The sequence below is a fragment of the Camelus bactrianus genome, chromosome 3, assembly GCF_048773025.1.
Source record: "Camelus bactrianus isolate YW-2024 breed Bactrian camel chromosome 3, ASM4877302v1, whole genome shotgun sequence".
Classification (NCBI taxonomy): Eukaryota; Metazoa; Chordata; class Mammalia; order Artiodactyla; family Camelidae; genus Camelus; species Camelus bactrianus.
Window position 1 is genome coordinate 26,001,029 of NC_133541.1, and position 26,385 is coordinate 26,027,413.

Here is a 26,385-nt window from a genome sequence, read left to right on the forward strand (position 1 = left end):
GGAAAGCAAGTTATCAATATCAAGAAGATGTTGAGATATGTGTTCCATATGATCCAATAATTTCCCCTGTAGTTGTGTATCCTGGAGAAAGTGTTGCAAATACTTAAAATCTGAGACTTGCTTAAAAATGTTCATTACAGAGTCATTTATAATAGTGGAAATGGAGATTGATTAACACAGGGGTTAACAAATAGATTGCATATATGTGCTCAATTGCATACAGCAGATAAAACCAATAACCTGGAGCTGTTCAGGTCTAAAAAACCCAAAGCTGGTTGAAGAAAATATCAAGATGCTTAATGATATATGCTATTATCTATGTAAAATTCATAAATACCAGAATAATTATATATTGTTTATAGATACATATATATGAAGTAAATGCATTTTTTAAATGGCCAGGAAGGCTATTCAACAGCTGTAGGGTTGTGGTTACCACTGGAGAGGGAGCTAGAGAATTGGTTATTAAGGGATGCAAATTACTGCGTTTGTCATGTTTCATTACAGAACAGGTATGGTAAAAAGTCAATATTTGTGAAGTTTTGGTGTTGGTAAGTGGATCTTTGTTGTTACCATCCTCTATAATAATTTTCAAGTGTGTCGAAATATTTTATGTAATAAATAAAAGATCATAAATGGAAGATTAAATTACAGCTGGAATTTTAGGTGAAGTCATAGGATAATTCTAGGTAGGAAGAAACAAACAAAAAAAAAATTGTGCATCCTCGGTGCTGAGATTTGTGGCTTAAGCTTCATCTGGGAAAGCTGGTTGTGTATCAGATTTGGAAACTCTCATTGTGATTGATCTTGGTTATTCCCAGAAGGCTCAGGGAACATCTGTGTGCCTTCCAAGCACGTTAGCATTTTTAAGGCTTGGATCTGGTAAATGGCTAAAACCTGGGGGAACTTGAGGGCAGTGGAAAGAGAAGATGTAGAGTTTAGCTGGGTTGGAAGCAAGATGTCAGTTTTGATTTAGAATTAGTAGGAAAATAAAATCAGAGAATACATTGAAAGGGGAGCATAAAAATGGGTTCCTGGAAAAAAAAAATGCCTGGGATGAGCGTTCTAAGCCAAATATTTTAGCATGTGTCTGCGTGTTGTATTTCCAGAGAAACTTAGAATGCCGTTTTTTCCCTTCTTTCAAAAAATATGTCCTAATAAATTTCACTGAAACAAATAAAAACTTCCCAAACTTACATTATTCGTGAAATATGTGTTTCATGTATATATATATAAAAAGACCCTCCAAAAATCATTGCTTAGGAAGTAATTTATTGATTCAAATTAAATTAAGCATTGCTACCATTGCAAAAGCAGTTGGTCTGAAAAAGGATTGAAAAATACATCATGAATTTACACAGTTCAGTAACAATATCAATATTGATTATGTGAAGTAAAACGACTGGCAAATGTCATTTAAGCTCATCTTGTAATTTTTAATAATTTATGGAGCGAATGTGTGTCACCTTAAAAATGTGCCTGTGACATTTACAAATTCTTTCAAACACATTTATAAATACAGTAATAAAAATTCCTGAGCTCCTTTTTCTTATACCAGTGTTCCCCAACTGACATCCAGGTGTTTTATTTGACCGACATCCTCTAGTCTTTACTTAAAAAAAATATTTTATCACATTCATAAAAATATCTGTGCTTCAAGTTCATTTGTAAGCATATGTTTTACTGTGAACCTGATCGTAATAAGAGAAAAATACTTAACACTTGTATGGGCAGCAGAAGCTGCAGGGTGGGGTGAGTAGGCGAGGTTGTAGACAAAAGAATTCCAATCTAGGTGTCAAGACCTCCAAAGCAGAATATGCTTCACAATATTAAGAATGGATATAGTCTCACCTGCGTCATTTGGAAGGATTTTCACAGGAAAATCTGGCAAGAATCTGCTTCCCTGGCTGGTAAGGTCCTATTAGGTGCTTCGCAATAACCCCATTTCCTATAGTCCCACCCTACCCCCATCCCCAAGGTTTTAAGATTTCTACTAAATGGATATTATATTTCCCAGTCCCTTAAAATCGGGGAGTTCAGAATGTGTAAAACTTGGTTAGTAAGTTGTAGAAAGTTGGGTGGGCTGAAGTTTTCAGATACAGTTCTGGCAAGATATGGCAATGTAAAATTTCTGTTTTCTTTTAGGAAAGTACATGCAGCCATTTGGAAAATTAGCTACATCTGACTTTTCCAGCTCATCATGAATTACATGAATGCTGTGTCTGGTGAATGACAGTCCAATTTTTCCAGTTTAAAAGCAAAAGAGTGTGTCCAATAATTAAAGGCAGATGGCACCAACATAATCATGGAGGAGTTACTGCTTCTTTGACAGAAGCCAAGTTTTAGGGCGTTATGCTCACATAAGACATTTCTCATTCCCCTGTAAGACATGGCATGTAGAGAATTTAGGAGGCAGAGAAGAATTTGTAAAGCCAACCCCACACCACCTCATAATTCTGTCACACAAGCATCAACAGTAGGTAAAGATTTCTAGATCTAGAGCCATTAAAAGTAAAGGGTTATCCTTTTACATTTAATCCGATGAATTTTGTCTGAAAAAATGCTGTTAGTCATATGGATGAATCATACTGTTCAAAAGCATTCCGTGTTTTTAATGGCTTGGCTTTTCCTTTATTTCACAATATTTAAATAAGCTTCTCTGATCTGATCCCTGTGTTCCTGGTTCCCTCTCACTTAATTTTTAGCAGCTTCTTGTGTGAGGGGTGGGATGAAGGAGGGAAATTCTGTTTTGCAATCATATGGAGGGGTGAAGATAAAGGAGGAAAACTGTTTTGGTCCAATTTATACAAACAATTTCTAGATTTATAGATCCTTTAGCAGCAAAAAGCCATCAAGAAAATTGTTTCTGGCCACACATACGTGTTATTCTGCTTATTTACATATCAAATAAAAATAAATGGAGGAAGGGAAGGCGAGGGGAATAAATGTTTATTGAGCCAGGCACTGAGCTTGGTTATTTTCAATAACATGAAGAGAAATATAATGGTCATATTATATTGGGATGATTTTGTTTGGCAAGCATTGTTTTTGGCATGCAGTAAAAATGAAGATGTGTGGTAATAGCAATTAGCATTATTTCCCATACTGTTGATAAGGATTTAAGTGTCCACGTTGTCCCATCAAAATGGGAGGAGACAAATGAATAAATCCATGAAAACCAGAAAGCATAATGTGCAATAACCAAAGATTTACAGAATTAAAGATGCAAGATAAATCAGATGACCACTGTCGTCTATGATTATTTAAGGCTAAAAAAAAAATACAGTAAGTTCATGTAGAAATGAGTTTTTAAAATCAAAACAAGGTTATTTCTCATGTAGGGCTGACTTTTCCCACCTCATAATATATTTGATGATTAAAATCAAATGAGGAAAAGATTGATTTCTAGGGCCTTTAGGGAAATCAAATTGTGAGAAATACCATTTTCATGGCTTTGGATGACCACCTTGCGGTGACTCACTGTTAGGAAAAAATCTGCATCTATGGTTTTACTGGTTTTTCATCTGGTGACTTCCTATGTATTTTCTGACCCTTATTTGTCAGCCAGTTTTTAGAAAATGTAAAAATGGTTACTGAGAAAATCTAGTGTAAACTTACAAACTGGTGAATTAGAAGATGTCTTCTCATGTAAATACAAAACCAAACCAAACCCCTGCAAATTACTGTAACACTCACTTCTAATTTCTCATATAATGTTAAAGAATTTTGCTTGGCATTTTCTAGGGAGAGAAAAAAAGCAGAGGTAGTGATAGCTTTGAAAATATGGAAACTTGCTATTCCATGGCCTTCACTTCCATATGGCTTTACAGAAGACACAGCTCTCCTAACAGGTTGGTTCTAGACTGCTTTGGTTTCCATGTGAGATTCTGAAGTTATCTGAAATGACTGATGAAGCCCCTAAACGAGCCTCATGGTGCAAATAATACCCAAGAAGTATCACAGGTCACATGAAGCAAAGCTGAGGGGTTGCTGGATATAAACAATTGTTGGATTGTACTTAAAACATTTACCCCAGATCAGCTGTGCGATGGTAAATTACACTGACCTCTAGACAGAGATTGTGAAAAAAATGAGTACATTCACGATTTCAATAGAAATATATGATTACATATTTTTGTCAGTTTTGTTTTCCAGACACAGACACAATGAAATATGTATGGATAGATTCTAAGTCATTAAACAATTATTTTCCTTTGTATTACTTGGTGAGTTACACAACACGAGGATTAGGTATTTCAATGTGTCATATAGTTTTTGAACCACAGAAAGCAAGACAATGTAAAATTCCAGAGCAGTTACTTTAAAATCAGGAACGTTACATGGCAAATACACCAAAACTCTGTCACAGAAAATAGTCAAAGTGTGAGACGCGATGTCTTTCATTTCTAAACGGTAAGCAGCTTTGAAGGAAGGACATTAAGATGAGATGGGGAGGTAGTTACTTTTCAAACTTCAAAATCATTTTATCAGGAATTTTTATAAAACAAATTCTTCTTCAGGAGCATCCTGGCCCTAAGTTTTTCAATTTCAAATAACCTAACGGCAAGATTTTCCCCACTCAAGATTTGTGAAATTTGTGTGGAAAAACTCAAGACTGTATTTGGAAGTGAAGTATAATTTGACCATCACTATTAAAGGTTATTTTTCATAGTACTACTTCAGTAACTGAAGTGTATAGAGTCATTTTTTCTTTTTAATCAGCAGCAGGTAAAAAGTTAACTAACAGACTCTGCTTATCTAGAGGTCTTTCTCTTCACTGACCACAACCACATGAACAGTGTATGCTCTTCCACTTTACACATCAAAGTGCTTCCTGACATGAGATCAGAGCATATATCAAAGGAATCGATGTGGACAAATGGTGGTGGGCACACGGCACTGTGAGTTATGGACATCTCTTAGCCATAAACTCAGAACACCGAGCAGATTAGAGTCACTACTTCCAATCAGATTTGGGGTTAACAGGCTACGCTCAGCCTTTTGTGGACTCTTGAGATGCTCAAACCTCTGCAAACATCTTATTTTCTATCGTTCTGTCTTTTCCTTTCATTGAAATAGATGCCATAATGGTCTCAGACCAAAATTCACCTTCCTGAAAGACTCAAGGCTAGGGAGACAACTCCTATTTGATCTGCATATGATATATGTGCTGACCATAAGTCCAGACCATTATTATACACAGAACTTCTGGTTAGATCATAAGCTCACAAGCAATCTTTTTTGTCTTTCTAAGTTTCTACTTGAGACCTCCACAACCAAGTCTTCAACATAGCCTGGATTTACTAACGGACTTTGAGTCTGTACCTAAAATATTGATCAAATGCATATGCAGTATGTTAGGAACAATTGGAGCTGATGATTTAAAAGTGAAATAAAATGAGCACATCATTGAAGAGGAGGACTTGTATTTCTTTAATGAAGGGAGATAATTTGTTAGCTGAATTAAGATACAAAGCATCGGTTAATAATCACTGTTGGAAACTATTTAGTGAGTCGTGGAATCAAAGAGTCAGAGTTTAAAAAGACATTGGAGATTATTTGGTCTAACATTTCCTTCAGAGGAAACTGAGGCTCAGAGAAAGGAGTTGCTCTAAGGCAACACAGTTAGGACTAGAACCTGGGTCTCTGCATCCTTCCATCCGACTACAGGACTCCTTAATTGAAAATAGATCATAATTTAATAAAGAGTGCTAATTGACCGTAGAATTATGGTCTTGGCTTTACTGAATGAGTGGTAGTAATTTACTTGCTAATTGGCGTTTTTTAAGGATTCAATTCAAGGTGAATTTTTAGCCATAACATTTTGTCCCCATATATACCAAATTATATGTGAAGAGAAGATTATTTTTGAATGTTTGTACTATCAGAGTCATTGATTTACATCTTGGAGGAGATTGGACTATTCTGGGAAAGGTTTAGGCTGTCCTGGCTTTGAAGGGAAGAATCTTTGGTCAATGCTTCTCAAGGCGGAATATATTTCCTGATCCTCTTAGAAGTTGTGTGTACTTTTGTGGATCATTCACTACTATTATGTGAATCCTAAACCACCAATAGATTTTTTAAAAAATGATGCCTTCTCCTAACACACAGTATTGTTTAATGCAAATCATGTAGACTCGACCTGTACTTTCTGGGAGAGGATCACTCCACACACTAAAATAACCTGTAGTGGAATTGATCATTTAGGCAATGCTTCTCAAACTTCATTGTGCACATGACTCATCTGGGGATCTTAGGAAAATTCTGATTCTGATTCTGTAGGTTTGGGGCAACGGGACCAAGATTCTGCATTTCCAAGCAGCATCCAGGTGATGTGACAAAGCTGGCCCTTGGACTGTATTTTGAGTAGCAAGGGTCTTGGGGATTGAATAAACTTGGACAACTTTGCCAAATATTCCTGTCACTCTTAACATGTTGTTTGTATACTGGGAGAATAGAGCTCAGAGTTACTACTTTTGCAACTCTGGAAGCCCTGGCAATGTGTTCACTTTCAAACATCAGGCTACCTCTGAGTCCAGCTTGTATCATCATGGACTTATTGGGGCTGAATATTTAACTCACAGAGAGAGTTCAAATTCTCTATGTCCCAGCTAGTGAGTGGACATCGAAATGGATTTGACATCAGGTGAAATGAAAGACAGAGGCGGACAGCTGGATGAGTCATGGATGTTCTCTTTAAAATGGAGATCCAGGCTTTTGATTGCTCTTGGAGAGCCTGCCCTTGGAACTGACTTGGAGATTCTAACTACCAGACCCTGGTCTTTGCAGCTGTTCTCACTGTTCCACAAATGCCTGGTTTCTTGGAACTTGGATTTGGACACTTCTGACATGAGTGCTGTCTCTGCTTCTGCCAAAATTTTGCAAATGGATCTGCTCCCAAGAGATACAAACTCCTGGCTTTACTTAAAATGTCTTTGTTGCTCCAGATTGCTCAGAAAAACAAAACAAAATCCCTCTCTCTAAAACAGTATGTTAGATGTCACCACTCCCCCTTTTCATGGGAGCTTTATGTGTATCTACCTAGAGAAGAGCAGAAGCCCCAAGAAGCCCCAAATCACAGGAGAAGTAATTTGTGGTCTGTGGAGAGCCCTGAAACTCTGGGCCGGTGACTGTTGCTTAAAGTATCCTGAAGAGTAAGACTCAGATAAACTAACTGCACTGTGTGGGAAATTGAATATTGTCACCCACTTCCTATTCCTCAGTGGCCTTTGGGTTGATATGGCATCTTATTCCACAAACAGGGACTGCATATACTACTGTGTCCTGGAAATACTCATTATCACCTTGTAGCAGAAAATCCTGCCCCCACTGAAAACGTAAACAGCTGTACTGGGAAGATAGAAAATAGTCTTTTATTTTACCTAAGTGATAGAAAAATAGTCTTCAAAAATACACTGTTAAACTTACGGGTTTATGTTAAAGCGCAGTTTGTATATACAGTAAGGCAGTACTTCCATCAGCATCCTGTTGTGATTCTTTAAATTAAGGTTAGTCTTTTGAGATTTTTTTTTTACTAACAGAAGACTAGGGGGTATAATAAATTATCATGCTAAAATGAAGCAAGAAAATATTTCAGAAAGATTTGTCACATGAAACTCATTTGCCTCTTGTGTAAGAATATTTCACTTTCTAAAACTATAATCTCTAGAAGCTCTAGAATGGAATATAATTTAGGGGGAAAATCCATGCTCAACAAATTCAAACTATTTTAAGAAAAAATTGGAGGCATCCTTTTTACTTACAAATTGGCAATGCATCATCGTGATAATAGGAACTGATGTAAACAATTTGTCAGGTGTTCTGGAATGCACTCTTTCTTTAAATGGATCGTATTTAGTTAACTGTAATAAAATGAAGGAGGAGTGCAAAGGTTGAGCAACTGGTTTTCAAAAGCAGTTTTCATGGCGTTTTCCTTGTATCTACCATCTTCCTGTGGTAAACAATTCTGACGATTTCATTTCCTTCTGCAACGTACTGAACCATGAAAGCCTTTTTCAGAGGCTATACCTATTGGTACTGTCTCTAAACAGTACTAGACAATGTGCTTTTGTTTCATTGAACACATAATTTTGTTACTAAGAGCAAAAAGTAAATCTACAAATCACAGGAAACGAAAATGATTTGTTCTGGAATCAGCTGTTGGAGAAAGGCAACCGGTTGAAAATGGAGCGTGAAAAGGAGTGAATTCTGAGTTTTGGTAGTGTCCTTCTAACCCCATGCTGGAGCATTCTCTGGTAGAGTGCATTTCACGGACTCTGTAGTGTTACCTGAAGAGAAATCACATTCTAACCCATCCTTTCGTGAATCAAGCTATCACTGAAAGGAGTGCATAAAACACGCGGGATCCAGGTAATCCAAGCCGCCCAGCTGGAGTCTGCGGTGGCTTGGCCCTGCGGGGAAGGGGACCAGGTCTTTCTCAGCTGCATTCTGTGGCAGGGAGTGCGGGACCTCCTTGGCTGGCTCTTCAAACAAAGCCAGGTTTTGAGCTCGAGGATCCTGCACTAACACCAGGATGTTGTCATCCATCACCCGGGACACCTTCGAGTACTCCTTGCTGGTTTCAGGAGCGCCAGCTTTGTCCGCCTGGTTGCTGTTCTCGTTCTGTTTGGGGAGCAAGGACAGTGCTCCATCTTTGCTGATCTTGTGGATCTCCACGTACTCCAAGGGCTTGGCAGAGATAAAGGGGGTTTTGTCCTGGGGCAGCAGCCACACCGTATCTTGGTCAGTCTTGGAATGGAAGCTTTCCAACTCCCTCTGCTCGGCGGCCTTTCTCTCCCCACCAGCCTCAGTGGTTTTCGAGGGTTTTAAAGCATATTTGTCTGTTTTGTCCAACAAAGTGGCTGAGGCACCCGCCGTGCCCAGGGCCAGCTTACATACATCAGCAAGGTTGTGGTAAGAAGATCTGGGGTTGTGCATGCCAGGGGGCTGCGAGAAAGGCCACGTTGAAGATTTGGATCCGTCGGCATGAAAGTAGGGGATTTTGCCTTCCACGCTTGTGCTCTGAGGGTCTCGGGTGCGGGTCACGTTCGTTCCCGGATTCTCTGGCTTCTCCATGCCCTCAGGAGGGTGGAACTTGGAGGGAGGGGCTCGAGGTTCATCACACTTTTCAGACAAAAGGGAAGGGCTATCGCAGCTGCCCCGGCCCGAGTCACTGTCCAGATCCAGGTGTGTGGGCTTGGTGCCTGGACCTGGGTGTTCTTTTGAGTGCGCTGGCATCAGCTGCTGGTCCTCGCTGTCATCCACTTCCAGGAACTCCACCAGCAAGTCCTCGCAGTCCGAAGTGGGAGGAAAACCCTGGCATCCCAGGGCGCTCAGAAGCTCTTCGGACTTGCCCTTCTATGAAAACACAGACACATGGACAGAAAAGGCTGTTAGCTTAGCTTTGTAAGACTCCGCAGCAACATCACAGCCAAGCCTGTGTTCGTGACTGTGGGCAGGTGGGATGTGGTCACGGCCTAGCAGAATTTCCCAAACCTTTGTGTCCCAGGCCATCTATAATCACCTCCTGGACGACAAGTCATCTAATTTTTTAAAGTCAATTCATGATTTTAACTTAGTCTTTCTCTAAGCAGTTATGATCATGAGTTTAATGGGCCAGTAGTATATACCCATGTAATAAAAATCTAACTATTAAATAGAAAAGCTTGGGAAGCTTCTAAAACCGCTGTGCTCATGTGTGCACTGGGCACTCTGGGACTCACTGGCTCTGAGGTCTGGCTGTTAGCCTCCTAACCCTGTCCCCCCACCCCAAAGCCTGGCAATGGTTTGTTGATCCTGGACTTTTCCTTCTCCTCTTCTGGCTGCCCCCATCCTCCCTGCTCCTCCTGGCCTGCTTGTTCTCTCTTCCTACTCCATTTCCCCTCCCCTTCCCTCCCTTCCCACCAACCCAGATTCTCCCCTCTCCTTCTGTTCCTCTCCCTCCTCCTCCTCCTCTCTGTCCTTCCCTCCCCTTCCCCCTCATTCTCCTGCCTCCTCTTCTTACATTCAACTCTTCTCCCTCATCCCATCCTCTGACTTAGGTCAGGGACTGGTGCCTACATCTTGGCTCTAGCACTTATTAAAGGGTTTATGGTTTTGGGCAAGCTGCTCTGTGATCCTCAGTGTCTCCATTTGTCAAATGGGAATACTAGCCCCCATCTAGGAAATTTCTTTTGTGGATCAGAGGTAATGTCATTAAAAATCCAAGAACTTTTTTTTTTTTAAACACAAAAAGCAGTTATTCTCTCATGAAGTTTCTGTGGCTAAAAGGTCAAACTGCCAGCTGGACAATCATTAATTTTGTCAGTTGAGATGTTCATGCTGAGTCTACAAAAGTCAGCGTGAGAGACTGGACAGTGGTGGTAAGAGCACTGGAGCAGGAACTCAAATTCTGGGGCTCCAGTTCTTGCTCTGCTATCTGCAATCAAGGTGAAGGCAGTCCAGCCAAATCCCCTGGGACTCCTGTTTCACATTCTCATGCTTTTGGCCTCCTAGTGGCTGGGCCAAGTGACAACACGTGCAGGTAACTGCTTTTTATACACATCAGTGTTAAGCTGAAGGTCAAACTGAAACTCTGTATGTCAACCTGCAGAAAAATTTAAACTGTTCTAACCTCTCTTTTCATTCAAAACACTTAAGTTTAATTCCCACTCGAATCTGTCTAAGTGGGTCCTGTACTGATCTAGTCTCAACTGAGCATTCAAACTGACCAAAAATCACAACAGCATATTCGGTTACTATGGCCTTATGTAAAGAACATTCCATTGGGAGCTTACACCAAAGTATGATAGAGGGGCTGGTGGGAGCTCCCTTTTTTGTATTAATCAAAATATTCACCCTCTTTCTAAATTGATTATTTGTACAAAATATTTATGACTGTGCTTATGAACAGACCATGTGTTTTCCTGGCCTCTTGGCTTTTTTCACTGCCATCTGACACTAGTATCTGGTATCTGGTAGGAAGCACCCCTGAGCCACCCACATCTTTCTGTAAACATACATGCTGAAGAGAAACTGGTCAGGGATGGCCGAGCTGGCCAGGCTGAACTTACAGGGACTGTGTGTACACATGGAAGGACAATGATTGCAGACCAGTGAATCACAATACCTCCTTTATCTCTGGCACTTACCTCCAGCAGATGGGTATCAAAGCCTTTTATTTTTGGCCCAGGAACCGGTGGAAGGATGCAGGTCACCATGCTACAAAATAATTTGAGAGAGAAGACAAATGTCACACGTTCCCACTTTGTAATGTTTGAAAGATCAGCATTATTTTCTAATAGCTGCCCCACGGAGTTAGAGTTCCGAGGCTACGTGAAACCAACAAGCCGTGGTGGAGACAATTATTAATTACAGAGGCCGACATCAAAATAACTCTGGCTCATGGAGGAGGCTGATTCTGAAATTGCTAGTGGATTATTTGCTGCTCTTGCCAGAGTTTTACTGTTTCACAATTGTGAGCCTCCACTGGATGGAAAGAGCTTCAGTTTCAAATGAGTCTATTCTACTCTCAATAGCACCGATAAAAGGTTCTTCATGGAACACACTATGACTAATGGTTAAAATGAGGTGCCTGAATTATCTGTAGGTTTCCATCATTTTTGTATTGTGTTTTTTGGCCATTATGCCTGACAACCATGATTGGGAGGAGAGTTGATAGACAGTGAAGTACCTATAGCCCTTCAAAGCCACTGCCCAGACCATAATCAAACAGACGACAGCAGAAAGAACGGCCACAAAGATCCACACGGTTGTATCTTTTGTTGAGAAGTCTAAAAAGCAAACAGCCAGAAAGCTCTGATCACACACAGCATCATTAAAAACAAACAAACAAACAAACAAACAAATCTTTTGAATGTAAGTTTTTCTCCCCCTCCCTACACCTCTTCTGAGTTGAACAGCAATCCAAACAGAGTAGCCTTAATGAGGAGTTTAGTTCTTTTCCAATATTATTAAATTTCAATATGTGGCATATATTTTATGATACTCTAAAATTTTCAGAATCCTTTTAAATATTATTTTATTTGATACTTAATAGAGGAAATTCAAGGGTACATGGTTGTTGCATTAACCATATTAAAAAATCTAATATTTATTAAGTTTTTAGTAAAAGCCATATGGTGTTAAGCTCTTTACAGATATGGCCCATATGTAAAGATGAGGAACTGAGGCTCATAGAGTGGTTTACCTAGGGGCATGTCACTATACAACAGCAGTCTGGGATTTGAACCCAGGCCTTCTGCCTCGAGACCCTGTACTTTTATTCAGTAAGAGCCGGGGCTGGACTAGACGCACAGTCTTATGAGCCGTAGTTCAGGGCTCTTTCCAGTATGCCAACGCAAGTCCTGACACTTTGGCCAGAAAGTTTTCACACGAGCTAGGCTTCACCATGTAGTTCTGGGCAAGACTTCTAACTCCACTGAGCTTTAGTTTCCTCACTTTCAATTCCTAATGGCCATTCTATTCTCTCTGAAGAGCTGAGATGGTGAAGAGGACCAAGCAAAGTAAAGACTTTGTAAAGTACTTTAGAAACGCGAGATGAATCATTCTCTTGTAGAGAACACAAGCCACCATGTGTAACGGCACTTAAAGAATTGAGTGCCTTTTACATTCTGTGCCTCGACTAAGAGACCCCAACATATACTAACATTAGGGACTGAAAATCAGTTCACGCCTTTTAGATGAGAGAAAACCTTACAAACTCTGGGAGAACTAGATGATGGCCTTGACTAAATGAAAGGGATGGGGCAGATGGTGGGGGGCACAGAATGATTAAGCATCTAGCCCTGTGAGACACTCCAAGCCCATGTCTGCAGACTTATCCTAGAAACTGGTCCTCGCCGACAGTGACCCAGGGAGCAACGCGACACTTCCAAATGTCTTTGTGCTGAGTGGAGAGTTGATAAACCCACCTCTACTCATTCTTCTGGCAAAGGCTCAAGATAGTATCTCGTTAAGTAGTTACTACATACAATTTTACTAAACTCATTCCATTTGAAAAATATTTAGGAATATAAGCAAAAGGTAGCCAAGATACTCACCATTAGGTATCTGGATGGAGCTCTCTGGGCTCCACTCACTCCAGAATCCATGGTCTGGCTTGCAGCGAACCTGGACAAGGTATTTCTGTCCTGGATATAAGCTGAGAATCTTAAACTGAGTCTGCTGCCCAGCGAAATGAGTCTAAGGAGGAATAAGGGAAACAGAAGTCACTTTGATTTGTGTTAAGAAGAAAGAGACTCTTCCCTAAGATAATAAACTATTGAAGGAGTAAGACCAGATGATCACACTTAGTAAATACCCCTGTTCACACCATTCTACCCTCTCAGCCCATCCCTTCCTCCTCTAAAACATTGCTCACACAAAAACAACAGGTTTCCTATCTCTGCATTTGGAACTCTATTTCAGAAAGACAAATATTCTGCTCCCTACATTCTGCCTTCTAAATTCTATATTATTTTGTAAACTATAATAAAAGAATTGATTCAAGGCTTATTCATTGGTGTAAAGCCATTAGGTGGAAGAGAACAGGACACAGAACACTGAAGCAACTCTGCACAAACTAAACATGACTTTACAACCAAGGGATCAGGTTGGGACCTCTCTTATCCAGGAGTCAATTTTAGTATCATTTATGGTAGGTCAACCAGATTGTTTAATGGTAATATCAACCAGATTTACTATGATGCAATATGAAGCATATAATATCACCTCTGAAGTATTTTTAACCCAAATTGTTCAACCTGAATCTAAGCAAGTCTTTAGATCTAATATCTGGTTACAGAAAAATATGGGGACAGAGAAATTAGCTAAATGATCACACAAAGAACTAATCAGACAAATGCAGAAGGTGGGACCTTCTCTGGGACAAGTGGCCCAGTCTCCCAAACATGTTGAGAGTAAGGGGATAGCTCAGCCAGCCACAGTATGCGATCCTGAAATGGATTCTGGATTGCACTAACTAGCTGTTAAAGATATTTTTCAAAGTAATTAGGGGAAGTAAAATATGGACTGGCTGTTAAATAATATTAAGGAACTAAAAAATGATATTAAGGAATTTTTTATTAATTTTCTACATGTGATCCTATTATTTTGGCTATGTTTGGAAATATTCCCTGTTTAAAAGAGACATACTAAAGTATTTAAGAGTAGAATACCATGATGCCTATAATTTACTGTATTGTTTCTTTACAATGAAATATTTTAAAGTAAATAAAAATGCCATTGGCCAGGGACTGGCTACACTGAGATCTTTTCCTCCCACTGGTGTCATTTATGTACTCTCATAGATACTTAGATCTAAGATCTCCTGAGGGAGGTGGGTTGGAAGCCGGCTCAGTGCCAGGGAGCTGGCCATGGGACAGTTGTGAATACGAGCCCCCATCCATCCCAGTGGAGGGGAGAAGGCCCTTCCACATGTGGGTGGGTCACATCAGCATCAGGGAAGCAACATGGTGGCCCCATAATTAGGAGGCATGGCCTGTTCTCAGTTATAGGGATTCATCTTTGCCGAAGGACATGGTTCCTTCCAAAAGCTTTCTGTTGACTCACCTCCCACTCAGCTACTTTCTCAGGTTTTAATCGAATTTCATACTGGAGTGTGAGCCAACCAGATCTGACGTCAACCAGGGTGGGTGGAAACCATTTCATCCACAGATATGATTTTCTGTCTTCTGGCTGTTTTAATTCCAAAGTCAGGTTCACAGGTGGGTCTGGTTCAACTGTAGATATGAAAGAAACTATATATTTAGTCAAAGTGGTATCTGAACCCAGAACTATATGACTTGAAGGCACGTATCTCTACCTTTTCACTCTACTGTGGTTATGAGACACTTGGCATTTGATGTCAGATGCTGGTCAGCAGAATTAGAATTAGGTCAAAGCAAATGAGACACCTAGGTTGCAAAATTTAAGGGGCACAAATGTCCAGAAAGTACATGAAAGATGCTCAGTGTCATCAGCCATTCGGGAAACACAAATCAAAACCACAAGGAGGTACCACTTCACACCCACTAAGATGGCTAGAATTCAAAAAATGAAAAAATAACAAGTTTTGGCAAGGATGTTGGAGAAATTGGAACCCTCATATATTGCTGGTGGGAATGTAAAATGGTGCAGGCACGGTGGGGAAAAGTCTAGCAGTTGCTCAAAAAGTGAAAGTTAAAATTATGATGTCACCCATCAATTTCACTCCTAGGTATACACCCAAAAGAACTGGGACCAGGTGTTCAAACAAAAACTCATATAAGAATGTTCATAGCAGCACAATTGCCAACGGGTGAAAACAAGCCAAATGCCCATCAACTGCTGAATGGATACACAATATACACATAATGGAACATTATTCAGCCATAAAAAGAAGAAAGTACTGCTACATGCTCCAACGTGGACGAATCTTGAGAACATTATGCTAAGTGAGAGAAGCCAGACACAAAAGGCCACATACTATATGATTCCATGTATATGAAATATCCAGAACAGGCAAATCTGTAGAGACAGAAAGCAGATGAGGGTTGCTCTGGGGCTGGGGTAATGGGCAGAATCCAGAGAAGCTGCTGAATGGGTATGAACGGGAATGAGCGATGAAGATGTTCTGGAACTAGACAAATGGTGATGGTTGCATAATGTTGTGAATGAACTCAGACCACTGAACTGCGTGCTTTAAGATAGTTAAAATAGTAAATTTTTTGTTATATGTGTTTTACCACACACAAACAAACAGAAGAGGCACTTACTCTCAGGTTCCTTCAAGTACAGGTCTGTGAGCATCTCCTTAAAAGGGAGATGCCTAGGGCGCTGGCTTGCCTGACTCTGGTCTCAGTCTTGCTGGCCAGTAACACTTTCTCTGTTCATTCCTTACCTCCTCATGTCAGTGTCCATTCCAGGTAAGAGGAGAGTGTGTGTTAACTATGTGTACTTGGCATTATAACCTACAGCTGTCTAAAAAGCAAACTTCAGAAAATTTGCCACTAATCCTAAAGCTTCTACGTTAGTAAGTAAATAACTAAGAAAGATTATTTTCTATGAACTTACTAAATAAACATCAGTTATTTAATGCAAGTTTAAAAAAATTTAAGTACAGTCAGTTTACCATGTTGTGTCAATTTCTGGTGTACAGCATGGTGATTCAGTCATACATGAACATACATATATTCATTTTCACATTCTTTTTCATTATAGGTTACTACAAGATTTCAATATAGTTCTCTGTGCTATTCAGAAGGAACTTGTTGTATATCTGTTTTACATACTGTAGTTAGTATCTGCAAAGTTTCAAGTTAAACAGAAGACCGAGAAATGCCTCTGATCAAGAAATCTTTGTACAAAAGTGCAACTAAAATGTTCAAGATGAATCCTTGAAAGCAATGTTTCTCAACCTCAGCCTTATGTGTATTTTGGACCAGATAATTCTTTGTTGCGGGAGCCATGCTGGGCCTTGTAGGATGTTTTTTAGCAGCATCTCCGGCCTCTACCCATTAGATTCCCTCCCTCCCTGAATTGCAACCATCAAAAATATTCCCTGCCATTGCCAAATATCCTGCGGGAGGCAAAAGAGCACCCAGATGAGAATCACCACTTTCAAGTGTGTTTAACATAGTGAAATATTTGTCAGGGACAGCAACAACAATGAAATCTAAGGATTTCTGGGAGGTTATCTGCCAAGACTCTGCACTGCAGGTTATTACTGGATGCGAGTCAAGCTGGTAGACCTTGCTGTGGTTAAAACTGAGTTTTGAATGAACTTCTGTGGCTTGTCACCAACACCATATGCTGCAGGGTCATATGAAAATTCTATGAACCTTTCTTTTATTATTTTTAAAAGTCTGGTCCAACACATTCGTTCACCAGAGAATTTATTTTCACCAGAGTCAATATGAATTTGATACCCTCACTGATTTCACTTTTTAAACATACCACTTTTCTTTACCGATCCTATTTTTTTCTTTTTTGGCAGATACCCTTCATTATAGTAGTTGCACATTTTTAAATTCTCTTTCTTTCACTGTCTTCACCTTAAGTATTAAATATTTTAACATTTGAGGGCAGATCATTTGAAGGCAAGGCAATCTAAGAAAGAGCCCATGAAAACAGAATTATTTGGCATTTAGCATTGAAAGACTACATATCTTAAGTAAATTTATATGACTGGAAATTTATCTTATGCCTACTTGTCAGTGGGGTTACCTTTCTGATTTTCCTAAACTAAGATCACATTCTGTTTCCACTCCCATGCTCACCACAATGATTTGCTGGGGGGAGAAAATATTCAAATGTGTACCAGTTGATGTTGGAAGCTTTTCTAGTTTTTAAGGATCAATCACCTATAACGTGCCAATGGGATGAAGGACAAGTGAATACTTCTGAGTCTTAGCCTGCTTTTCTTTGTTCGTTTGTGTTAGGTGAACCAGAAAGACGTGGCTGACCTTGAACCGAATTAGTTTCTCCTTCGGTTACTACCCAATAGGAAGACTGAACCCCGTCCTGGCCAAGCCATCTTTTGTCCCACGATGCCCTTTCCCATCTCTGCTCTGCTAAACCATCCAGGCCACTGCACTTACGGCTCATTGCCCTGCAGGTCAATGTTGACCATGCAAAGCAAGAAGCAGCTCTCAGGTTGATTGGTTTCACTTTGCTAATGACTTCTCCAAACACTGTGGTTGTGACCTTGGCCTTCAGCCTTCTGTTCAAGTAGCAATATTTACTCCCCTAATCCTTTAATTCTAAAAGAATAGCTCCAGTTGCTAAGAAACATCTGTATATTGAGAACTGAATCTGCAGCAAAGCAGTTGGAGCAATTCCTGTAGGTATAGAAGAAGCAGATAAGCTTCTTTAAGAGTTGCTGCTCCGTGAAGCAGCTCTGTCTTCCAAGGAGAGAAATCTCAGAGAAGAAATTCCAGCTTGCCCACGGAGAAGGCAACACTGATTGCAGGAGGAGGGCTGGAGGGACGGTTGATAAGGGAAACATAAATAGTACGTTCCTGCTGGGTGCAAGACATTGGGAAGAAGAGTCAAAGGAAGGCACAAGAGCACAGGGATCTCACTGTCTTACTGTCATGAATAAAAATTGGTTTAAAATATCCAGTTGACAAGGATATTGTGAATTTTCTCATCTTTCTTTTTGGAGATTCATCCATAAGCCAAGAAGAGTCAAACTGAGTTTGACTATTGGCAGATTCATAATGGAGTAACAAATTCCTCACCCATCACTCTTCCCCTTACCTATGTAAGTCACGTCCACGTAGCGTGGCTCCGAGGAACTGCTTCCCATCTGGTTGGTGGCGTTTACTGTGATGATGTATATTGTCCATATGGAGGTGTGCTTCTTGTTAAAGTAGCAGGAGTTGGGGCCACCAGTTCTGTAGTCTGGACATTCGTGGGTGACTGTCTCTCTGCAGTGAGTAACATATTAGGAGTGAGTAAGAAAATGATAAAAAAGGGTCTGGTTTTCTCTTAACAGATCAATACCACTGGATTTGGGGAAACAGGCATTCCAAATGCAAAACCCAGAGCTGAAGATGGGCTCCCCAAGCTCCTACACTCTGCGCACGTCAGCTGGGAGTGACCCAGGGAGGAGAGTGTTGGAGAAGGGGGTGGGTCACTTCATAGCCTCAGTGACTGTAACACATCAACCTGTCCTTTCTACATGCTGTTGTGAACTTGGGGATATGTACCCCCATCAATAAACACTTGAGTTTTCCATGGCCCAGGCATCGGCCATGCCCAGGGAACCACCACTGGGTCATCTCAGGTCACTGGGACTTTCCTCTATACATACACACCTGGGAGGGGCCATACACAGTGCAGCATTCATTGCACAAATGTGCTGAATTGCATGTCATTAAAAAAGATTAAAGAGAATAAAAACTGATGTCAATATATTTTCGATCGCACTAAGCTAGCCACAGAGTAAAGCGGCGGTGAAGGGGGCTATTTCAGGCCCAAGGCGCTCATTAGGCTGCTCATTTTGAGACTCAGGGGCCCCAGGGCAAGATTCACCACACAGGTGTGGAGGCTTTTTCCACTTCGGTTGCCAGTTTGAGTTCCTGCAATCTGTCTGCTTGACACCCCTTTGGGTCCCAGAAGGGATGACAGCTTTGTGTACAACAGAGAGCAGTCCCTGGGATGTGGGCCAGCTGTTCCTCTCACTACAAGCTTTCTTCCCTGGGGCAGGAGACAGCCCTCCCTGGACTTCCAGGAGGGTCGCACTGTAACTGTGACAAAATCCTTGCCCAGAGATGACCCTCTTTAGTCTGTACTACAATTTACCTCCACATACACTTTCTGGGAATCGTGGGTCCTGGGTCAGCAATTTCCTAATGCAAAGGTCCTCACCTTCTCTTCCTTGTAGGGCTCTTTATTTTCTTGCACATGAAACAAGTTCGAGAAGCTAGGATACCATGGTGGTCAAGGATTACAAGATAATCCTCTTATGTTGCAAAAGTAATGATTATGGAAAAATGATAAATGGCACAAGGTGGATAGCTAAGCACCTAGAATTAACAGGCACTTAGGAAACACTTATACATGATCTTGGGCTACAACCTAAGCTTACGACAGGCAATGGGAACGTGACTATATTGTGTGGCCATGGTGGTGGCCAAGCTTCTGTTCATTGAAAATGTGGCAGGGACACTAACAGGAAGACATGGACGTGGATGTTTGACTCCTCTCTCCCAAAATACGAGCCTTATCAGTGTCAATCCAGGAAAGTGTGGCAACTCTAACCCAGAATCAGTGTTCCTTTGGTCCGGAGAGTGAGAACACTCACGTAGGGTTTGATAGGAGAGAAGAGAACATTTACCCTTCCTTGTGGTAAGTCAGTGTGTAATTGGTAGGAAGTCCTCCATCTGCCCCGGGCTTCCACCAGCAGGTGAATGTTTCCTTTTCAGGAGAACGACATTTAAAGATCTCGGGTTTTTCTGGAGGTGACTGTCCTAGAAAAAGCCAGAAGCCACTGGAATCAATGTTAAGGTTCATTCATACACTCAACCATTCTGCTGGTGACAGAAGCAGATTGATGGGACCAGCCCAGTGATGAGGTCTTGGGGTGAGTAAGCCTAGGGGTTGGGGGGACTCAGAAGTGTCAAGGTGTCAGCATCCAGCCACTCTCCTCTGTAGGCTGCCTTGAGGTTGGCAGGATTTAGAGAGAGCTTTGCAGTGGGGCGTGTGTGTGTGAGTGTGGACCTTAAGACAGAGATACCAGCCACCTAGGATCAGTGACTAGATGTAAAATTCTAACAACGGTGAGCATTAAAATGAAGGATACATATGGACTAAAGAGGGCGTGGCCCTTCCGTAATCCTACAGAGTCTGTAGAGTTGATACCCCTGCCCCCCACAGTATCAGAGTGACCCTAAAAAGAATTTTTCCCAAGCACCTGGTGGGCATTTGTTGATACAGTGCTCTCTGGACCACTCTACTCTGCTCTCTAATCACCATCGTTCTGCCTTCCCCACACTGTGAACCCAATCTCTGCTCTTTTGTTCTCTCACTGTATCACTGATGCTCCTACTTCAGCTGCTGCCTCCCCCATCTTCCCCACCCCTTCCCTCTTCTCTTCACTCTTCCTTGATTCCATTCAGCTTTGGCCTACGATTCAGTCTCACAATGTCTCCCCATCTTTCCTGCCTCCATTTCTGAATCTTGGTTTTTAGTCCACTTTCTCTTATATTTCCAACCCCTGTCACTTTGGGTCTTTATGTGGTGAAGAGGCAAAGGCCCCCTTGTAATTCTTGGCTCTTTTTGGGGTAGGAGGCATGGGAGCGCCTAGAGGTGGGGAAGTCGGTAGCTGCTCTCTGGTTACGAGCTACCATCGTTATCTGCGAGCTGTATCCAGTTGCAGCTGGAAGCTAGAAGGGCTGCAAGGAAAATCCAATGTCGAGTGGATGGAGTTTTGAGTTGCCTAATCCCCAGAACTCTTAGTGAACTGGCCCTCCCTTTTGTTCCTTATCTGTTAGGTCCAAGGAGGGAAAGAGTGGTCCTGAGTTTGCCCTGATGCTGCTGGGTGGGGGAGGGGGAGGGGACGGGGGGTTGCCCAACCATGCCCAGCCCTGTAACCCCAGGTGATGCTCCTGCTGGCTGAGCTGGACACCCAACATTTAGTTCAGAAAGTCGGGAGCAGAGAGGAGAGCTTCCAGGAGGCAGGCTCGAAACCTCAGGGGCTTCTCTGTTTTCTCCCACACTGTCCTTCATCCCTCATGCTGGCTCCTGGCTTGAACTACAGATCAGAAAGAGCAAGTTTGGAGGAGAACACAGATGGCAGGAGGGGGCCTTGGGCGAAACTGGCCAGAAAGAAGAATGTACTGGAACAGCATGACAGCATGATGCAGTGTGCAGGCTGAGTGTCAGCTGGAGCCATGCCAGCTCCCGGCCCCCGAAAACCGTCCACGCCAGCCAGCCTGGGGCCAGCTCTGCCAATATTTGTACCATTGCTCATCCTCTAGGGAACATTTCTTCAGGATAATTGCACAGAGTGAAGTTATTTTTGTTTGTTTGTATGTTTACTTTTTGTTGTGGCTGGGGAGGAGTGTGTGAAGTTGAAAGAAAAGTTCATTTAAAAAAAAAAAAGCAAAAAACCTTATCGCTCAATAATGAACATATTCAAATGCTAATTAAGGCAAGTTGATTATTTGAGTAAAGGTTCCCTGTGGATTAGACTGATGTCTGCTTTCCCTCTTCTCTCCCTGAAAGCTTATCTTTTTCACATATCGCTGGTTATTAATAGTATCTCTTGGACACTCAAGAGAGGAGGGTAAAGTTGTGAAATTATAATTAGTAGAACGTTCCCTTCACCCACTTTAGACAGTTACAATTAATGAACTGTGTCTTTATCTCTGTAAAATACACACAAACAGAGAGGAACACATAGGTACTACACACACAGGTACACACACACACATACACACACACATATGCTCAAGTATAGCTATATCAGAAACACACCTACACACCACAGAGGAATCATATAGACAGGTGCATACTTATAGAAGTCGACACTGGTCCCCACACAGGTATACACACAGAAACACACACACACAAACGTATATGCACATAGGTACACACAGAGAAGCATCTGCAATCAGGCACGTACATAAGAAAGTTAAAACACACAAGTACACACACCCAGAAATACGTAGGATAGATACACAGAAACATACACATACAGGCTCACACACTGCAGTTCAGCTGTGAATTTCATTTCCTTCATTAGCACAGATAACAGAGTTGGCTGGACCTGTTTCCCACCAGGTAACTGCAATCCACTGTCTCTATAGATTTGTCAAAGATTTTCATTGAAGGTGGAGGAAACATCACTATCTTCACTTTGAAAATGTGGAAACCCAGAGAGGTTAGGTAATTGGCTGAAGATTGCACAACTAGTAAGGGAAGGAACCTGGACTGAAACTCTGGTCTGTCATTGATAGAGCTGTTTCCTTGCACTCCCAGAATGAGGATGGAAGTCAGAGGATAGTGACAGGATTCTGCATTAATTGCATTCATTAACTTACATTAATTTTTGCATTAATTTTAATGCCAAAATATTGTCACTAATTTAATAGCAGCAAATGACACAGGCATTTTCCTTTGTCATAACTGCATTGCAAGAGGACTGTGATGGATTCTCCCCTCCTCTCAACAAACACCTAAGGTAATGAAAGAGAGCAGGACAGTCTGGTACTTACCATTCAGAAGGTTGGTGTTGAGAAAAAGTAGCAAAATGAAAACCAGGGTGGATGCCACATTTTCCTTCATGTTGGCGCCCTTCTCTTTCCACAGGAAACGTATCAGAGATTCACTGAAAGAGAAGGCACGTTTTTGAAATGAAAGTCTGATTAGGCACATGCACCCCTTTATTCTGGGTGTTTGCAACTGATTCTTGCTCCTTGCTGAACGTGAATAACAAAACAGGAGGAAAGGAATGCAGGAAAATGTAACAAGGATGGCTTGGCTCAGAAGCATAGCTGCACACATGCTAGGAAAAATTCCACCACTAGAGGTCACCAGATGACAACGTTCAAGGGCAGCTGGCCGCAGCTGGCTTCTTTGCACACATCCCAAGGGAAAATTGCTCTCTCTACATCTCAGTCACCTAACAATATATCACCCGTTTTATGTGACGCAGATTGTACGCCCTACAAGAGAACTGTTCTGGGGCAGCTATGATCCACCAGCCAAAAATAAGCCAGGCTGAAAAGTCAGTGCGTTCAGTTTAACTCCAGCCTGGTCTCACGGATGCCACAAGTAAAGGGGCGCTTCCCCTGAAGGTTCAGGCTGAGAAGATGCTGGAAGTCTTCTGGGCGATGGGTATGGCCGTGAACCACACAGTCAACTCTAGTGAACCTCCATGTAGTTTTTTTCTCCTCTTTGGAAAAACCCCATAAGCAAGAAATGACAAATCCCGGTAATAATTCAAGTCCTTTGGGTTTGGAGTATTAAGCAAATTCTGAACCTGCAGGGGTTGAGCATTTTGAGCAATTTATTATTAACATGATTATTTTTTACCCTTGGAACAACTTTCAAAGCCTCTAAATGTCTTTCTAAGAAAAAAGGATTTTTCAAGACACCTTTTTTTTTTTTTTTTTTAATGGAGGGAGGTAATTGGGTTTATTTATTTAGTAGAGGTACTGGGAATTGAACCCAGGACCTCATGCATGCTAGGCATGCGCTGTACCACTGAGCTATGCCTTCCCCCTCAAGACGCTTGAAAAAGGTTCATTAGTCTAGTTGGACTCCAAACACCTCTCTGAAAACAAAAGATGTGATAAATTCTAGGAAACACATGGCTTACATTTTCCCTCTAAATGTTATGGTTTTTTTAAATCAGGGGAAGGGCACTCAGTGGCACGGCTGCCCATCTTGAGACTTCTGAAATGACTGAGTGTTGTTTGATGAGCCCTGAAAAGACCAGCCAGAGGGCAGGTCTCCATCTGACAGCCGGACACCACCTAACAGAGAACTTCTTGAAGCTTCTCCACCTGCTACTACTCCCTCTTGGAAATAAAAATCTTAGTGGCAGTAGAGATTTGGGGTATAAGGTACCATCAAGTTACTTACTCCCTTATACTGGGGCTCCTGGGAGGCAGCCAGGATGTTGTCCTTTGGGAACCTTACAGTTGCTTTTCCCGGATTCCTTCCATAGGCCCTCCCAGGTGGCACATACTAAGCTCAGGGTAATTCTAACTTAAATCAAGTGGTTAAGGGCTCATACTGGGTTTCAAGTCACTCCTACTACGTATGGAACACTTACTAGAGGCCAGGCCCTGTGCTGAGTGTCTTAACCACCTAGTGGGTGGTTAAGGGATAAATTAGGAGCTGAAGATGTGCAGATACTAACTGCGATGTATAAAATAGGTAACACGTTTCTACTGTATAGCACAGGGAACTACATTTAATATTTTGTAGTAACCTATAGTGAAAAAGAATATGAAAAGGAACGTATGTCTGTATATGTATGACAGAAGCATCGTGCTGTACACCAGAGACTGATACAATGTTGTAAACTGACTACACTTCAATACCAAAAAGTTGCATTGCACCCTCACAATAGCCCGGTGAGTAGCATGGATTATTACCAACCCCTTTTACAGATGGGGAAATTAAAGTGCAGAGAGGTTTAGAAAATTGTCAGCCGCGTGACACTCGGGGAGAGAAATCTGGCAAATCTGTGAGTGTCTGATAAATCATCCTGCTATGTGGACAATGTGATGAATGTGCGATTACTCCCCCTTCCGTGGGGGACGTGGGGGAGACAGCAGCAGCGGAGCCGGGGTGAGCAGCACGCCCAGCCTTGAGCAGGTGTGAAGGAGGCAGAGCCGGGGCTCAGTGAGATCACCCGCCAGACTTGTGCCTGAGGAGCTCAGCTCCGCTGTTCTCACTAACCCCGCTTCACTAGGTCCACATAAACCTCAAAGAATTCTTCGTCCTGGAGATCTGGTGATCTCAGCCTGGCTTGGGGAAGAGAATTTTACCCACTGGCTGAAGTTCTGTAATATCCTTTACTGAGATGTCCCTGCTCTTTCGGGCATTGCACTGAAATGCTCGAGATCGTTATGCTATAAGTCATACCTTCCGGGCGAGGTCATGTGCTATCCAGACAGCTCTGCCAAGTAAGGGTTCCACGTGTTTTGCAAAAGAAACGCCCGGATGGGGAGCAGGGTGGGGCAGATAGGAGCAGATTTTGTCATCACTTATGCTTCCTGGTAACCTGGTCCAGGCTCAAAGAAACTCTCCTACATTAAGTTTTCCAATAAAAATGCTGTCAGGAAGCATTTTATAAACTAAAAAGAAATAAGTTCCTCTTGGATGTCCTAAGATATCCCAGAATCCGGTAACTAGCCATGTGCACTTTCTGATGCCTTGAAACTCCTGTGTCAGAGCACCGGACACACTCATAGTGGTCTCAGTGCTGTGTTTTGATAATGATTCCCACCTCACACTACATCTTACCCTCCAGTAGGGCAAACACAGTGGGGTAAGTAAACTTTCAGAGAGGAAGGCAATCCCAGCTGCCCACGCCTAAGGATGCTACACTGCATGCTAACCTGGTCATCTGCCGTGGTTTCTCCCAGCACTAGGCACCCCTCCTGCTGTCCACTGATCATTTTTTATGGCTAGTGGACACTAAGCTGGGGATAAATTTGGTCTCTGTCTCTCTGAGTCCACTCCCAAGCAGGATCTTAATCAAGAGTACTTGCCCCACCTGGGGCTGGCTCCAAAGAGCATCCACAGACTACTTTTAGTGATGCTTATAGTGGTAAATGGCTCCAAATGTTTGGAGACCAATTAGGAAAAAGTCAGCCCCACACCCCCATCGAAGGACAATGATCTTGGCTTCATTCCTCAATAGCTCTCTGAGTGTGACCGTGGTTTAAAAATGCAAGACTTAAAACTAAAGAGCAGGTCTCTAGCAAGTCAGCAGCCCCCACACCTGGCCCAGGACCAGCTGTCTTGGCTTCTTTGCTTCTGCACCCTCAGGGACTCTCCCATCTTTGTGCGCCTCCCATTATCCTATTCAAATATGCCTTCCCACTGAGCTGTGTCCCACTGTGGTGTGACCCCACAAAGCCCCCTTCTTCCTCCTTTCATCAGTGTAGTTTCTGTTCAGATTCTCTCCAAAAACTTCCCTTCATCATCCCCTTCTATTATAACCAAGTCTCTTCTACACAGGCCAACAGTTGAGAAAGAACTCTAGCAAGTTTTGTCCTAGTAGCTTGCTCTTCTGAGAAACAAGAGCCACTCTCTCTGGATGGCAAAGCAGGGCCACAGTCCCAGAGCCTGGGCTGATCCCACTGTCCCCAGTAGGGATGGCGCGTCATAGGAGAGGGGGCAGTGCGGTCTCTTGACAATTAAAAAGAACAGATCTGAGCTTCCTCTGGTAGACTGCAT

At 42.0% G+C, this 26,385-nt stretch overlaps 1 protein-coding gene across 4 annotated transcripts in view; it reads right to left on the minus strand.

Moving 5' to 3' along the window:
• Window positions 1–1,252: 1,252 nt before the first annotated feature.
• PRLR (prolactin receptor) overlaps window positions 1,253–26,385 on the minus strand; it is a 141,299-nt gene continuing 116,166 nt past the window's right edge. For all 4 annotated transcript variants that reach the window (XM_074356964.1, XM_074356972.1, XM_010955538.3 and 1 more), the window contains 8 exons: window positions 22,683–22,795; window positions 19,802–19,934; window positions 18,220–18,389; window positions 14,551–14,720; window positions 13,041–13,182; window positions 11,672–11,771; window positions 11,130–11,199; window positions 1,253–9,357 (listed from right to left, as the gene is read on the minus strand). In XM_074356964.1, the coding sequence (XP_074213065.1) occupies window positions 8,335–9,357; window positions 11,130–11,199; window positions 11,672–11,771; window positions 13,041–13,182; window positions 14,551–14,720; window positions 18,220–18,389; window positions 19,802–19,934; window positions 22,683–22,752 (1,878 nt within the window). In that variant the 5' untranslated portion in view covers window positions 22,753–22,795 and the 3' untranslated portion in view covers window positions 1,253–8,334. The remainder of the gene's footprint in view (window positions 9,358–11,129; window positions 11,200–11,671; window positions 11,772–13,040; window positions 13,183–14,550; window positions 14,721–18,219; window positions 18,390–19,801; window positions 19,935–22,682; window positions 22,796–26,385) is intronic.